Raw genomic sequence first — 16,171 nt, 5'->3', positions numbered from 1 at the left:
AGGAAGATGAAAGCGGTAAGCCACTTTGCCAATTCGTGCCTCAATCTCGTAAGGCCCCGTGAACTTGCTCAAGGAACTCAAAATCAATTCATTTCTATGAATACATGCATTTTACCTTTGGGTCAGTTTCCAATTGATCCCACTTGGTCGCTTTAGGTTCTTGGTGTTCAGCCACACCTTCTCCCCAGGTTGGAACTCTACATTCCAGCGCTTCTAGTTCACATATTTGGTTTGCCTTTGTTGAGCCTGTTCCAAGGAATCCCTCACTAGATTCCAAATATTGAGTCTTTCCACCGTGAATGCCTCCACTGCGGGTAACTCCCCATGATACTCAGCCATGTCGAGTTCCACAACACCTTCAATAGCTCGCTCATTGATGACTTCCCATGGACTCACCCCGATACTCGAGTGTGGTGAGTTGTTATAGCACATTTCCACAAGTCCCAAATGACTTACCCAATTAGTTTAGTCTCCAGAGACATAGCATCGCAAATAATCCTCCAATTGCCTATTTGTCCATCTGTCAAAAAGTGTTAGTGCCATCCAACTTGACTTAATACCCAATACTTGTATATGGGTGATAGGCTGTGCTGAATTTCAACTTAGTGCGATACAGTTCCAGAAGAGTTCTCCAGAACCTACTAGTGAAGATCTTATCTCGATTTGAGATGATCTCCTTTGGCCTTCCCCGCATTCGAACCACTTGTTCGAAGAACAGCTTCACCACACCTTCCGCATCCACTTCCGTTATGGTGGGTATGAAATGTGCCATCTTCAAAAATCGGTCCACCACCACAAATATTGCATCGAACCCCTCACTTGGGGGGAGTCCCGTGATGAAGTCTATCGTAAGACATTTCCACAGACGATCTAGAATTGAGATGCTTTATAACAAGCCCCTACTAGTGTTAGTCACGACTTTGACCTGTTGACATGTTAAACATGTCTGTACATAGTCTTGGACGTCCTTAGCCATATTTGGCCAGTGATACTTCCTCTTGAGTAAGCCCATCATCTTGGGCACTCCACCATATCCCGTAAAAGGTTCGTCATAACACTCTTCTAAGGCTACCTTTCATAGTTCCCCTTCTAGAATATACACCCTCATTTGTTTATAATAGATGAGTCCATTGCGTTCTGCATAACTTGTTTTTCTCTTTCGTTGGCAGCTCACCACTCTGGTGAGCTTCTCACGCCTCTAGGTTCCTCAACAACACTTCTTGTGCTAAACCATTGTTCTCATATGCTATCCGCACATCATCCCAAAATGTTGCTATTGCACTGGATATCGCCAACTTTAAGCTCACTTTTTGACTTAGAGCATCCGCCACAATGTTGCTCTTCCCAAGCTTGTATAGAATCTCACAATCAAACTTGGCCAAAGCATTGGCCCACCAACCCTATTTCCCTCTCAAGTCAAGCTGTGACAAGAAGTGTTTCTTTGCCATATTGTCCGTGTAAACCTTGAAGTGTCTCCCAAGGTAGTGTCGCCACTCCTTGAGCACCTTGACCACCACAAACAATTCCTTCTTGTGGGCAGGCCACGTTCGCTAAGCCTTGTCCAACTTCTTCAAGAAGAACGTTACTGGATGGTTTTCTTGCTTCAACACTACACCTAATGTAAAGTCTAAAGCATTCATTTCTACCTCAAAGTCCTTACCAAAGTCTGGTAACACTAACATAAGAGCCTTCCTTAACTTCCCTTTGAGGTGGACAAATGCCACCTTTCATTCCACTATCCATACCATTTTCTTTTTTCCCATTTGGTCCGTTAAAGGTAGGGCTACTCTTGAATAGTGTTTGATAAACTTTTGGTAGCAGTTGCATAGCCCCAAGAATGCCCTTCACTCGTGTACATTCGATGATCGTTCCCATTCCTGGATCGCTTGGACCTTCTCAAGGTCCACCTTAAGCCCATCCTTACCCACCACATGCCCGAGAAACTTTACCTCTTTTTTAGCAAAGTCACATTTGCTCTCTTTAGCATACAGCTAGTGTTCCCTTAGTTTCTTAAACATCTTCGTCAAGTGTTTGGCATCCTCTAGTGTCTCGCTATAGATCAAGATGTCGTCAATGTAAACAATCACGAAATGATCCAGATAGGGTACAAAAATATGGTTCATCAACGCTGAGAATGTTGCTGGTGCATTGCACAACCCAAAGGGCATCACTAGAAACTCGAAGCTTTCATACCTTGTTTGACAGGTTGTTTTCTCAACATCTTCCTCTGCTACCCTGATCTGGTAGTATCCTAACCTTAGGTCGATTCTCGAGAAGTATTTCGCCTTTCGAACAAGTCCTCAATCCTTGGTAAAGGGTACTTGTTCTTCTTTGTATACCTGTTGAGCAACCAGTAATTTATGCACATGGGCATAGATCCATCTTTCTTTTTCACAAATAACACCGGTGCACCTTGCTCAACCTAACATACCCTTTTTCCACCAACTCCTCAAGTTGGCATTTGAGCTCCTTGAGTTCCTTTGTGTTCAACCAATAGGGGGGATGAACCATCGCCTTAGCACCCTCGACCAGCTCGATTTTATGTTCTATCGATCATTCGGGGAGTAACCCCGCCGATAGCTCTTTCGGCATGGTATCTTGGAATTAGTCTAACACCCGTTGGATCACCAAAGGCACTTCTTTTGATCCCATCTTTTTGTCACTCCTCATCGAAAGTAAGCACAGAAATGTTATTTTGGTTCCTTTAGTGAGTTGTCCTTTCATAGATACCAGACTCAAACAAGAGTCTTTGGCCTTACATTGCCCTACCTTTAGATCCTAGGCCTCCACCTTGGATTGTTTTCCTCAGGCATTCGCTAATACTACAAGGTTCCTACCTTGTATATGTAGGGCTACTACGAACTGATTGAACCAATCCATCCCAAAGATTATGTCAGATCTCGCCATGTGCAACATGGTGAAATCCATGTTTACCTTCTAAGTCCCTACTTCAACTCTTGCTTATCGAAGTATCTCATTGGTGTTTTGGCTACCTTGAACAAACTTTATAGTCCTTGGTTCGCCCAACCGTTGCCCCATTAGTCCGGCTTGCCAGACTATATCTGCAGCCACAAAATTATCCGAAGCACCCATGTCAATAAAAATCTTAATAAAGCTACCCCTAAGCTTCCCTCAGAGGGCTAGAAAATGTCGCAAACGACTCTCTACTAAAGTTGCTCGTGTAATGAGTAACTTTGAGTTAGGGATTGGATCACATACCTCAATTTGGATTTCACCTGACTTAATAGCCATATTGGCTCTGGCCTTCTTCGGGTATGGACATTCCTTCGAAAAGTGTCCCGCTTCCTTGCAGTTGAAGCATATGTTCTTTCCCATGCTACTAGCAAACTTAACCTTCTTATCCGTGGGCTTGGATGTGGCTATCAAAGTGTATTTCAATGATAACTTACGAAAGGGGAACACGACGGGGTCGAGGTCCATGTTTAGCAAAGAGGTTAAACCAAAGGGGACATATGGCAAAAGGAAATTCAAAAAGAGTTTCTTTAAGAATGAGTCCTTGGGGTTCCGAAAAGGCAGATCCGGTGGCTAGTGAGCAAGTATGTGAGGGAGTCAAGTAAAAAGAGACCATCCAACGCTTCTTTGTAGTTGGTTGAGTTTCAATGCATCACCTCGCCTCGAGCCTAGGTTTGCAAGCCTGATATGAAAGCATGGAATGCATCCATGTCACCCATATCTGTGACAAGTATCCTCTTTGCCATAAACCCATTCACATACTCATGAATGGTTCTTGTCTGCTTCAACCTACTCAGCTCATCCCTTAGGTGTAGAGTAACATTCAGAGGAATGTAAGTCGTGCAGATCCTCGCCTTCATCATTTCCCGAGTGGCCACCGGTCCTTCATTAGCCTCTCTACCAAAGTTGTTAGTGTAATGAGTAACTTTGAGTTAGGGACTAGATCACATACCTCTATTTGGATTTAACCTGACTTAATGGCCATATTGGCTCTAGCCTTCTTCAGGTATAGACATTCATTCGAAAAATGTCCCGCTTCACCACAATTGAAACATATGTTATTTCCCATGCTACTAACAAACTTGATCTTCCTATCCGTGGGTTTGTCCCTTTTTGCTTGACTCCCCCACATACTTGCTCGCTGGCCACCAGATCTACCTTTTCGAAAGCCTGAGGACTCATTCTTAAAGAAACTCTTCTTGAATTTTCCTATGCTATATGTCCCCCTTGGTTTAGCTCCTTTTCTAAATGTGGACCCAAACCCCATTGTATTTCCCTTTCGCAGGTTATCATTGAAATGCACCTTAATAGCTGCATCCTATGCTTTCTTGTAATTGGCTGAGTTCCAATGCATCACCTCACCTCGAGCCCAAGTTTGCAAGCCTAATATGAAGGCATAGAATGCATCCATACCACCCATGTCCATGACAAGTATCCTCTTTGCCATAAATGCATTCACATACTTTTGAATGGTTCCAGTCTGCTTCAGCCTGCTCAGCTCATCACTTAGGTGCAAAATAGCATTCGGAGTTATGTAAATCGCATGAATCCTTACCTTTATCATTTCCCAAGTGGCCACCGGTCCTTTGTTGGCCTCTGTTATTCTCCACCAAGACTTGGCATTATCTACCAAGTATGGTTTGGCACATGGGACCTTCTCCGAGCTTAGTAACCACAATGCTCAGAAGTAATCCTCCATATTGTAAAACCAATCCTCCACCACCTTATAGTTATTCACTCCCTTGAACACCGGTGGGGGCTTTGGTTTGTACTTCGGAACTGCTTGAGGGATTGATTTCACTTCAGTTTGTTTGACCTTGTTTGGTTCCGCCTCAATCCCTGCCGAAGGGTCAGCACCTTCTGCGCTGCCAGCATCTACAATCTTTCGCTTTTTCTTTCACTTTTTATCACACTTTAGCTTGTGTACTAGAGTCTCCAGTAGGGCATTGGTTTGTGCCAATTATTCTTCTAGAATGTTTAATCAAGCCTTGGACGACTGAACCTTGCCACCGGACTCCTATTTGGAAGTTCCCTCACTAGAGTCCTTCTTATGCAAAGATTCTTTATCCCTAGCCTCCTATCCAACTGGAGGCTTCAACTCTGACGAAGGTTCTGTCTCCACCTTGGTTCTTTTATGCCCTACCTTTGCCATCTCTAGCAATCCACCTCTATCCTTCATTAGAACTAAGGAAAAGGCTCCGATACCAAATTGTAAGCCACAATTTTTCTTTTCCAATTTGCTAGTTTACCTCGTTTATCCAACCAACATTGCCTTGGCTTTAGCTAAGTTCCCTCACTAAGGTTTCTGCTTATTGTACCAGCTTTTACTTGGTCCTACTTGGTTTTAGCTACTCACTGCATGAGCAATTGAGCATTAGCCATCCATCCACGGGTTTAGATTGGACTTAATGTTTGGCTACACTCTCTGCAAGCACAAGAAGCCAAACACACCAAGCCTCCAAATCCCTAACATCCCTTAGTATAATAATACTTGATTATGGGACCCTCTAAATCCCAAGCTTTAGGTGCAACACTTGCCTCGGGACACCAAGGGGAAATACCGTGGCCTAATAGCCTGGTATGGATACCTCTACTCCCCTAATTCCATCTCAAAGGGAAGGCCCAAGCCTCTAAGAAGGGTGAGGACTAATGAGCTGCAAGGTACTCAAGTGGGGCACTAGTCCATATGAGTCAGGAGCATTACAGTTCGTTTCCTTTCTGGGAGTGGGAGTTGCTCTTGAACACTTCCTTGGGTGGCCCCTCCAGCACCACCCAAGTCTATGCTCACTCCCACCCAAGGCCCCTTGACCCTACCTCAAGTCAGTTTGGAAGCACCACTAGAGAGTTCCTTCAAGATTGGTTCTTGGACCTCACTATCCCTACTATACTTTTGGAATCCCTTGCATGCCTCCCCCCCGTTAGATACACACTTTGGGCTTTCATCCCATGACCTATATTAGTATTCAGACCCGGTCTCGGACTCAATCTCAGACTCGACTTTGGACTTGGTCTCAGACTTGATCTCAGACTCGGTCTTGGACCCAATCTTGGACTCTATCTCAGACTTGATCTCGGACTCGGTCTTAGACCCGATATCGGATATCGGTCTCGGACTTAGTCTCAAACTCAGTCTCGGACTCGGTCTCATTCAATAAACTCTTTATCATTTTGGTCATGCTTTTGAGGATCCTTTAGCCTTCGACACCTCGGGGAGTTGGTTCCTTACACTTACCCACAGGTTTGCTTTCTTTGCTTCTGGAGCCTTTAGCTTCTCTCTCTATATCCCTGTGGGCAGAGGCGTATCACACTTTTGTAAACTGGGTGACACCCAAAGTAGCAAGGGTGGCTAACTTCGTTAGTCATTTCTTTGTCGGCAATGGCTATAAGGTGTTTAAGTTAGTAACACATTTGCGTTAGAAAAAAAGGTTGCCTCATAACTTATTTAAGTTGGTGCATTTCTCATAAAGTGTGAATACTGTAAACTTTTTCTAGAGTTGTTTCCATGGTGGTGTTCTAGACTACATTATGTATTGACAAAGATGTCGATTTTCCCTAAGAAGGGGAGAGTGTCATGAATGTGACTATGTGTATTGAAAGTTACTTATTAAACTAGTCCTTTCAGATATTCTTTCCTTACTACTATAACAACAAGAGGTCAATATTGCTAGACCCTTTATTAGTCCTTCTTGTTCAAGTGTTAATAAACTACACTTAGCACATGTACTTAGCCAGATGAACATAAGGTAAGAACTCTTATGTGTTTCTTACTGAGCATACTCGGCCTAGTTCTTAATTCTCTTTTGTTTTATCTTGCATTGGCTTGACAAAAACTTTTACGAATTGAGACTGATCCCTCAATATCGCTAGATGATAGTTTACCGTGTCTACTAAACACCCTCACTATCATATCCTTTGTGTTAATCTTATTTGGTCCCAATTGCTATTTATAGAGAGTCTCTAAATTTGCTAATTTGGCATATTTACGAAATGTAGAGATTGTTTTGAACACAATGGTGTTCTTCCTATGTCTAAACTCGCAATCTAATACCATTCCATATTTAGTAAGTTTTAAGTTTGCTTGCCAAAAGTGATCACTTAGCATTTCATGTGGAAAATTATAATACTGCAGTCCAACTTATAGAGGTTTTCTTCTCGTCTTTCAATCCACTAAGATTTCTTTGTCGGAAACAAGACAGGGGCATTGAGATCTTTGAAAAGACGCAGCAAAGTGGGAAGGTAAAACAAGCTTTTTTCTATGATCCGGAAGGTATGTTAAAAACAATTCAAATTGGTTTGTTCACCTTTCATGTTCCCAGGAAACGGAATTGAAATAGGAAATTGGCCTGCTTAGTGAATCAATGTATAAAACATTATCTCTTGAGACAAAATGGGGAATATTTCAAATTTTCTCTAATTTGTTGGTGATTCATGAATACAAAGCAAACAATCACCAACACATGTTCCATCACATCTTAAGTGCATATTTGTTCACGGTCATGCTCTTACTGGGCTGGATGACCACCTGAACTCTGATCACATTTCTTGCATTGTATTGTTTTTGCACAATATTCTCTAGCATGACTTAGTTTTGGAGAGAGGGATGGCTTCCAGCTTCTTTGCTAGGGTCACAGTGAGTCCATATTTCTCGTTTCTTGTGTCAATATGCACCACTCCAGCAGGCAGTCTCCAGTGAAAAGCATGAACCAAGTTTGCCAGCGTCAAGTGAAGTATGGAGAATGCTATAGATATTCCAGGACAAGCCCTGCTTCCTGCTCCAAATGGAATAACCTCCAAGTTGTTGCCACCAACATCAAAGCAGTTGTGATCCAAGAACCTCTCGGGTTTGAACTTAAGGGGCTCCTTCCAAACTTTTGGGTCTCTTCCAATTGCATATGCATTCACCATTAAAGTAGTAGTTTCCAGGATTTTGTAGCCCATCACTTTGCAAGTTTTGGAGCATTCTCGAGGTAAGAGCAAAGGTCCTGGTGGATGAAGTCTGAGTGATTCTTTAACGATTGCTTGCAGATAGGGAAGCTTAGGAATGTCCCTCTCTTCCACCATTATGTTCGAGCCAATGACATTAGCAATCTCATCATCTGTGTCCCTGGAATGGACTTTGGCCAAGCTTGTAAATCATCCAGCATGCATGTCCATGGTCCAGGGTGAGATTGCTAATTGATGTATCAGTTGCAGCTTGAAGTAAATTCTGTTAAACATTGGTTAAGTTTAAACGAAGTGAAATATAAGTACTTACGATCATCAAGTCCCTAATAGTGTTTTGCCTGAGCTTCAGCAGCAACTCAAGAAAATCTTCCAAGCATGTTGAAGTTTTGCCTTTCAATCTAATCTCGTGTTCCGTGATGATCTTGTCCACAAGGGCCAGACCGGAACCCAGTTGAAAAGAAGCTTGCGCTCCTCAAGCTGTTGCTGAGTGATCCAAGTATCACTATCATGGGTACTGGACCAGTGGATGAGGAAATGCAGGATGGTCCTACTCCTCAGTGGACACACATTGATGCAAACAATACTTTCTGGGATGAGCAAAGGAAGATCCCTTGGCAACAAGGCTGGGAAGGGAACTTGCTCTTGTGGTGGCTCTCCATGGTATAGCTTAAAGTCGAAGATGTGGAAGACATCATGGACCTGCTTGAAGCTAAAAGTTGCAAGTGAAATGCCACCTCATTGATTCACTCTTGAATTTTGAACAGGCCACAAAACATTGGATGAAGCTTGGTCCTAGTTATTGTTTGCTGTCCCAATGTATAACACTGGGGCTTGAAACAGACGTAAACCCAAACCCCCACTGAGAAAGTGCGTTGAGAGTCAGATTTTTCTGTATAGAACGTCATCCTGGCCCGAGCAAACTCCAAATGTTGAGTTACCACCTGATGAATAGTGGTGAGCTCAGTGAGATGGTTTTCAACCAGCAGAACACACCCTTCACTAAAAAAGCCAAGGTGGCCACTGTTTGTCCATAGAAGATTGAGTAAGGAGCCAGTCCCATGGATGAGTGAACTGTGGTGTTGTTTGCTAGCTCCACAAATGGTAACTAGTGAAGCCTAGTTGAGAAGTCCACCATGTAGCTTTGTAAAAATGTTTCTAGAGTTTGGTTAGTGCACTCAATTTATCCATTAAATTATTGTGTATGGTTACATCAACAGGTGTGATGTATCCTAAAAAGAATTTTTGTCTAGTGAGTTTTTTAATTTCTTAAATTAGAAAGATTGGAAATCTCATGTAGATTCAATTAATTTTATTTTGTGTATGTTGTATTTCTTCTCTTTAGCAAATGTACTTTTGATTTAGGTAGATATGAGAAATCCAAGAAAGCTTGAGAATAAATCTCCATATATAAAACTCTAGCTTGTATATTTTTTTCTAAAAATTTATCCCAATGGATGATGATTCCTAAATGTATTAGGGTATGGTTTTCTTGAGTTTTTTTGTTGTAAACTAAGTTGAAGATTCTTTCTTAAATTTTGATTCTTAAATGGCTTTAGGAGTATTCTTGTATCCTATATTCAAAAATAAAAAATATCATAATTGTGATTTTTTCAATTCTCGTGTCTTTTTCTTTTAATTCTATTCCATTATTGTTTTTTGTGGTCTTATACTACTTGAGTTTTCTATTGTGAAGCTTTAATGATTTCTTGAACTTCTTTTAGGATTATCTCAATGAAGATTGCAAATTAGTTTCACAATTTAGTCACAAGAATTTTTATGATGAGTTGAGTTAAATTATTGTTGTTGTGTTAATGTCAATGAGTTAGATTTGTCTATAAACTTGAGAGTTAATATCTTCTATTCCAATCTAAGTGACTGTAATTAGAATTTTAGTGTTCCAAATCAAATCTTGATATTGAGCTCTTTGAGATATATAAGTTTGAATTCAAGGTTATTCTAATTCTTATAGATATGATGGCTGACTTAGAATTAATACTCTTATTTGCTATGGTTGAGGTTTCAAGTATGGTGGAACTCTCAAATGTAACGGATAATAAATTTAGTGTTGTTTGTTCCTTGTGAGTCTTTTAGTTTCGAGATATTTTGTTAGTGTAAGTTGATGACATAGTTGGCAATTGCTAAATAATCCTTTGATACCAAATGTAGTGCATATGGTTTTCAATTTATAAGATAACCATAGAGCAAAATCTAACTCTTAGACACATAGGACAATAAAGTGGAACTCAAAATTTCAAAATCTTGGATCACTAAACAAAAGGATAAAGTTGAACTCCTAAGCATACAAGTAAGGAGCAAACTATTAGAAGACATAGTGATATTAAAATAATCTTAAAGCATTGAATGCCAAGACAAGGATGCAAACTGTGCTAAACAAAGTTTAGTGCTATTTCAGCATACAAATGGCATAATGGAAGGATATGAATATTCCACCAACTAATATGGGATGGAAATTAGACTTTGACCTAAAAAAGATATAAAACAAGGATAAATATGCCTAATAAGAAACTATAACAATATCTCAAGTTGGTCAATCATTCTCAATTTACCCATTATCCTTATTATTCATTTGGAACCCTTCATTGCCCTCCCCCAGTTTAGGGTTTAGAAAAGCATGCTTTAGGTGTTCACCCTAGTTTGCGAGTTAGTCTTTAGGACAATCTAACTAAATATGAAATGGTATTATATTCCAAATCTAAACAACACTGTTATTTTCAAGATAATCTCTTAATTAGTAGGTCTAGACACTTTACATAAATAACTAGTGCAATTGAAATGGGACCAATAGATGAGGAATGATAATAAGAGTGCCTTAGCAAATATAATAATTTATCATTTAGTGAGTATTGAGAAACTAAGCTCAATATCAAAAGAGTTCTTAACACTAACAAATGCAAGCCAACAAATGAGTTTCTCTAATCATGTCAAATATGTTTAACTGATAGCACTTAAGAATTTCATTTTTATGCTCTTTTAGTTAAATGCATATGTGTAAACTAGTTTCTAAACTAGCTTGGGTAAGGATTGATAAAAGGAATTAACAATACCAATCTTCTACTATCATGGTAGTAAAAGAAAAATATCTAAAAAGACTTATAAACAAATAACTTCTAATACCTATAGATAAATTTATGATAGCATCTAAAATCTCAAAGCCAATACTAGTACGTAAAATAAAGTTAAACAAAGTTTAGTTTGGGTGGAGACTGATAAAGGGAATTAACAATACCAACCTTTTGTTGTCATGGTAGTAAAAGAAATATATTTAAAAGGACTTGCTAACAAATAGCTTCCAATACTCATACATAAATTTATAATAACATCCAAAATCTCAAAGCCAATACTAGTATATAAAATAAATTTAAACAAAGTTTAACACTATTTCAACATTCTGGTGGTCTAAGGATAGAGTTCCACCTCTATCTATATCTTGCTAGTGCAGGATTTAAAAATGAATTATAACTTTATTTGCTATGATAAAGGGGACAAATTTTATTCTCGAGCTTGGAAAAGTTACAATCTTTTAAGAAGAAGATACTTAGCTTCATAGATTGATCCAAGATTCTTTCCTCAACCTTCTTGCTACCTTCTTCTATTTTTTCCATACCAATTTCATTGTATATAAGAATTGTGGATTGGCACCAAATGTGAAGCCACATTTTCAAATTTAGGTAAACTTTTGTGTTTGTAGAAATGTCTTTTTTGAATGTTTCAATTCTTTGATTTTGGGGATGGAATGTGAATCTACTTTCTAATATCAAGAGCTCTTCATTTTGTTAAAGGCCTTTCTAATCACATCTTTATTAATAGCCTTATAACCAAATCCTTGAAGCAGTTGTACTCATAGATAGACACTTTAGATTACATCTTATAGGCCTCCAACATACAAAGCACTTGGTCCCTACATGATAATGATGATGGAGCAAAAGATACATATGGTGGATCTTTTTCATCCCACATGGGCTTGTCATAAAAAATAAAAAATAAAACAAAATAACCATTTTTAATTTAACTTGGAGATCATGGAGCTAATGTTATATATGTCCCCCACCTCAGCCATATCACACAATAGACAGTGATGAGGTGGTGTGGGAGCTCCAGGCTAATTCAATTGCTAGTCTCTACCTGGATATTTGTATGAAATTTTGATGATTGTGCTTGAATTTAATGCAGATGCCTATTGCATATATATTTAAGTATGATTGAAATCCTTAAAAAATGCAAAAGCTCCTATTTGATTCTTTCTTGACTTTCTAAATTCATCTTTTATCTCAAATTTAGTATGGAAGTTTTAGCACCCAATTCTGAATCACCACTTCTAATGACTCAAAATTTTATTAGTTGATACCATCCCAAAGTGGTAGGCAACTTTATTAGATCTCAACTCATTTGATTGGCTAAGGGAAAAAAATTACCTCTAGTGGAACAATCTTTATAAGACTATTTGAGCACTTACATGTGTGTTAGTTCTTCATTAGTGTAGGGCTGATCCTTGTTTCTTGTGGAATGGACAAGATTCATGAGGAATTGGAGCAGGAGCAGCAGGATGCAACAACCAAAGATGGGACTGTGGATTGGTTTGGGAAGTCTGCAGCCAAGGGCTCAACAGGTGGATGGTGCACATCACCATATATTCTGGGTATGTTGTTCCTTTTATCTTAGTTTGCATTTTCAGATTTTTCTTGAGTACTAAATGAGTATAATTCAGTGCTTACTGGGGAAAATATCGTACAAATCTCATATTTCTTACCATCTACCTTCTGGTAAGAGGTTGAGAACAGAATTTCGTTCTCTCACATGTTATCATTTAGGGAATGGTGGTACTTACACTCACCATAACTTCACTAAAACCTTCTCCTTGCAAAATGAACGTGTCAACATGCTCTGTTAGCACACTGGAACAGAAAGCGCTACTGTATCTTGGACTTTACACAGTAGCCGTGGGTTATGGAGGATATCAGCTTTGCATCTCATCGTTTGGAGGCAATCAATTTGATAAGGAGGATCCTCTTGAACAGAAGCAGGTCACCACCTTCTTCAGCTGGTATTACATGTCCATGATGGTTGGAGCAATTATTTCAGCTTATTGTCTATGTTGAAGACAGTGTGAGCTGGAGCTGTGGGTTCACTATATCTACAGCTGCTGCAGCAGCATCGATTATAATCTTCTTGATTGGCACTCGGCTACATCGGCATAAAAAAACTGGTGGTAATCCTTTAACCAGAGTAGTCAAGGTCTTCATTGCAGCCGCTTTGAAACTGTATGTAGAAGTTCCCTCAGACAGCTCTCAGCTTTACGAGGTTGACTCTGCTGTTTCTGCTATACAAGGAAGTCGTAAGATCTAGCATACTCCCAATTTCAGGTAAACACTTAAAACTTTCAGACCTGTAGCCGACTATAACTCGGACATTTTTCCTTCCTAGATTTCTTGACAAGGCAGCAGTGAAACTCAATACCCACGATGATATTAACATTTCATGACGGCTTTGCACAGTCACGCAAGTTGAAGAGGTGAAATGTAGGTCAACAACGATTATATTCTCAACATTGTACACACAAGTGAGCACTCTGTTTGTCGAGCAAGGCGCTGGTATGAACACGCTGGTAGGCAACTTCAAAATACCACCAGGATCTCTGTCAACATTTTGCACGCTAAGTGTCATCATATGCAGTCCTGCATATGAGTGGCTTCTAGTTCCAGCAGCCCGTACGTTAACAGGCAAAGAGCGCGGAATACCAACCTGCAACGAATGGGAATCGGCAAGGTAGTTGTAACAACTGCAATGGTCTGTGCCGCTGTTGTGAAAATCTTCAGGTTGAAGTCTGTTGCAAGAACACTCTTCCAAGCGTCTTCTGGCAGCTACTGATTGCTATTGGGCAACTTCTTGGAGAACGACGATATAATCAACACAACAGTCCGGACAATGCGCACCATTGTCATTGGACAGTGCCATTTCCCAGTGCCATGGTTATAAGGACTTTACAAAAGAAGAGATTTAGGGTAGTAAGATAGTACGTTTGGGTAGGTGCGACTCCACAATTTCGTGTCCCATGAAATTGGCATGGAAGAAGAAAAGAAGAAGCTTGGAAGAAAATTTGAATGGTTTCTCCGGAAAGAGTCTTGGATCAATCAATGGAGCTACACTTCAAAGACGGCGCCTTCTCCAAGCTCAAGAACAAGAAGAGATTTGTGTCCATCGCCATTATAGCCGCCACAGCCGCGATTCTTTGCGCGATCCTGCCTGGGCCGCTGGGCGGCCTCAAATACTACCCCGTGAAGCACCAGATCGCTCCTCTTAAGAGCGTCCTGCCCAAGTGGCCATCGCGCAACGATAGCTTGCTCCAATTCGCAAGCATCGAGTTCCAGGATCGCCTCTTCGGCCCCGAGAGCATCGAGTTCGATCCACAGGGGAATGGGCCTTACACTGGGCTGGGCGATGGCCGGATCGTTCGCTGGATGCCGGATCGCGGATGGGAAACGTTTGCCCTCTCATCGATCAACTGGTAAGCAAAATATTTTCTAGGGTGGGGTTCTTCATCTTCTTTCTTTGCAGGAACAGGGAAGAATGCGACAATGGAGACGATCCGCGACGGCGGGTGAGGAACGAGCACGTCTGTGGCAGGCCGCTGGGATTGCGCTTCGATCCTCGCTCGGGCGATCTCTACATTGCCGATTCTTACTATGGTTTGCTCGTTGTTGGCCCCAAGGGTGGGATTGCGAGACCTCTGGTGAGCGAGGTGGAAGGGATTCCTATCAAGTTTGCCAACGATCTCGATGTTCATCCCAATGGATCCGTCTACTTTACCGACACAAGCACGCGCTGGAATCGCAGGTTCTTTTCATTTTCCACTTCGGGTCTTTGTTCTTGGAGAGTTTCTTTCTTCAACTTCCATGACACTTTGCTCTTTTTCTTGTTCTTTGTATAGCTGGTCTTCCATGCTCTTTGAGTCGCAGTTTTTTGCCAGAAATGTTTTTTTAACACTCTTTTTACTATGGCTTCTTTTTCTTGCTCTTTTTTCTTTCCATTTCAATACAGGTTACATCACATGGTGATCGTTGAAGGAGAGAATACAGGCCGTCTACTTCGGTATGATCCAAACACAGGCAACGCCGTGGTGGTTCTTCGCGGCCTAGCATTTGCTAACGGAGTCCAGCTCGCAAGCGATCAATCTTTCCTCCTGGTAGTCGAGACAACCAATTGCAGGTTATACATATTGATCTTGTTGTATTTTGATATGGCATCAGTAGCTTCTCTTAAAAAACTTTGCTCGTGTTCTTGACAGGGTTCTCAAGTTATGGCTCAAAGGTAACTTAACTGGAACTCTCGAAGTTTTCGCTGATCTTCCCGGCTATCCTGACAACGTTCGTATCAACGACAAGGGCCAGTTCTGGGTGGCCATCGACTGCTGCCGAAACAGGATCCAGGAGATCATGAGCTCCACTCCGTGGCTAAAGTCGCTCGTGTTCCGGGTGCCGGTTCCCTTGAGCTGGATCATGTACGTAGTCGGGGAGAAGATGTACTCAGTTGCGGCGCTGTTTGACAAGCGGGGGCGGTTGCTCCGGCGGCTGGAAGACCGCGAGGCCCGGATCGTGAAACTTATAAGCGAAGTGTATGAAAAAGATGGGAAGATCTGGTTTGGAACTGTCGTGCACGATCAGATTACCAGCTTCATACTCCCATGATCACATAAACTTATTTAGAAGTTAAGTTCAAACACGGGTTGCAAAATTTCCACCAGCAGAAAAACAGGCCAGTGAGTCAGTATTGTAGACCTTCTGGGGGACAGGTTCAGCAAAGGTTGGAGCTTCTCCATGACCTATTCTGGACGACGGTATTTGTTTCGAGACGTGTTCTGATGTCTGGATAACAAAATAAAAGATCCATGAAACACAAGCTCTAAAGTTTAAACATTCTCCCGCCTTCAGCTAGGGTTCTTATGTGGCGTTTTGTGGAGCGCGATCAGGCTTCTGGAAAGTGAATTGAAAACTGGAGTCTGGCAAGGTCTTTCTAGAATGTTGTAGAGGCTAGATGCACAATCGGGGACTTTTTTATCTGTCACGATTCCTGATGCAGACAAGGGCCTGCTAATAATGCGGCTGAGGAATTATAACAGAGCAGTTGCAATCCTTTATTTCTTTATTAGTGCTGGGCTGATCCTTGTTTCTTGTGGAATGGAAGGATGCAACAACCAATTGGCCTGCCACATCTCGATATATTTGGGGTTATGTTGGAA

The 16,171-nt window shown here is 41.1% G+C and overlaps 2 protein-coding genes across 3 annotated transcripts; one reads left to right on the top strand and one right to left on the bottom strand.

Moving 5' to 3' along the window:
- Positions 1–7,545: 7,545 nt before the first annotated feature.
- On the bottom strand, positions 7,546–8,034 carry LOC112343105 (probable (S)-N-methylcoclaurine 3'-hydroxylase isozyme 2). The gene has a single exon (XM_024666024.1). It carries the CDS (start codon positions 8,032–8,034, stop codon positions 7,546–7,548), a length of 489 nt encoding a protein of 162 aa, XP_024521792.1.
- Positions 8,035–13,947: 5,913 nt separating this feature from the next.
- LOC9661539 (protein STRICTOSIDINE SYNTHASE-LIKE 13) lies at positions 13,948–15,684 on the top strand. 2 transcript variants are annotated; one of them, XM_024666033.1, is made up of 5 exons: positions 13,948–14,440; positions 14,491–14,769; positions 14,974–15,141; positions 15,221–15,243; positions 15,318–15,583. In XM_024666033.1, exons 1-5 carry the CDS (start codon positions 14,037–14,039, stop codon positions 15,476–15,478), a joined length of 1,035 nt encoding a protein of 344 aa, XP_024521801.1. In that variant the 5' UTR covers positions 13,948–14,036; the 3' UTR covers positions 15,479–15,583. The 2 variants fall into 2 exon arrangements, with proteins under 2 accessions (XP_024521801.1, XP_002992336.2); XM_002992290.2 differs by having other exon boundaries at positions 15,221–15,684.
- Positions 15,685–16,171: the final 487 nt, after the last annotated feature.

The sequence above is a fragment of the Selaginella moellendorffii genome, unplaced genomic scaffold (assembly GCF_000143415.4).
Source record: "Selaginella moellendorffii unplaced genomic scaffold, v1.0 SELMOscaffold_133, whole genome shotgun sequence".
Taxonomy (NCBI): domain Eukaryota; kingdom Viridiplantae; phylum Streptophyta; class Lycopodiopsida; order Selaginellales; family Selaginellaceae; genus Selaginella; species Selaginella moellendorffii.
Note: the sequence above shows the minus strand (reverse complement) of the source record. Positions and strands in the feature narration are given on the sequence as shown.

Coding starts and splice junctions, on each gene's coding strand:
- LOC9661539 (XM_002992290.2), top strand. CDS start 14,037: ATGGTTTCTCCGGAAAGAGTCTTGGATCAATCAATGGAGCTACACTTC. Junction 14,770..14,973: donor AGCACGCGCTGGAATCGCAG/GTTCTTTTCATT, acceptor ATTTCAATACAG/GTTACATCACATGGTGATCG. Junction 15,142..15,220: donor GTCGAGACAACCAATTGCAG/GTTATACATATT, acceptor TGTTCTTGACAG/GGTTCTCAAGTTATGGCTCA.
- LOC112343105 (XM_024666024.1), bottom strand. CDS start 8,034: ATGGTGGAAGAGAGGGACATTCCTAAGCTTCCCTATCTGCAAGCAATC.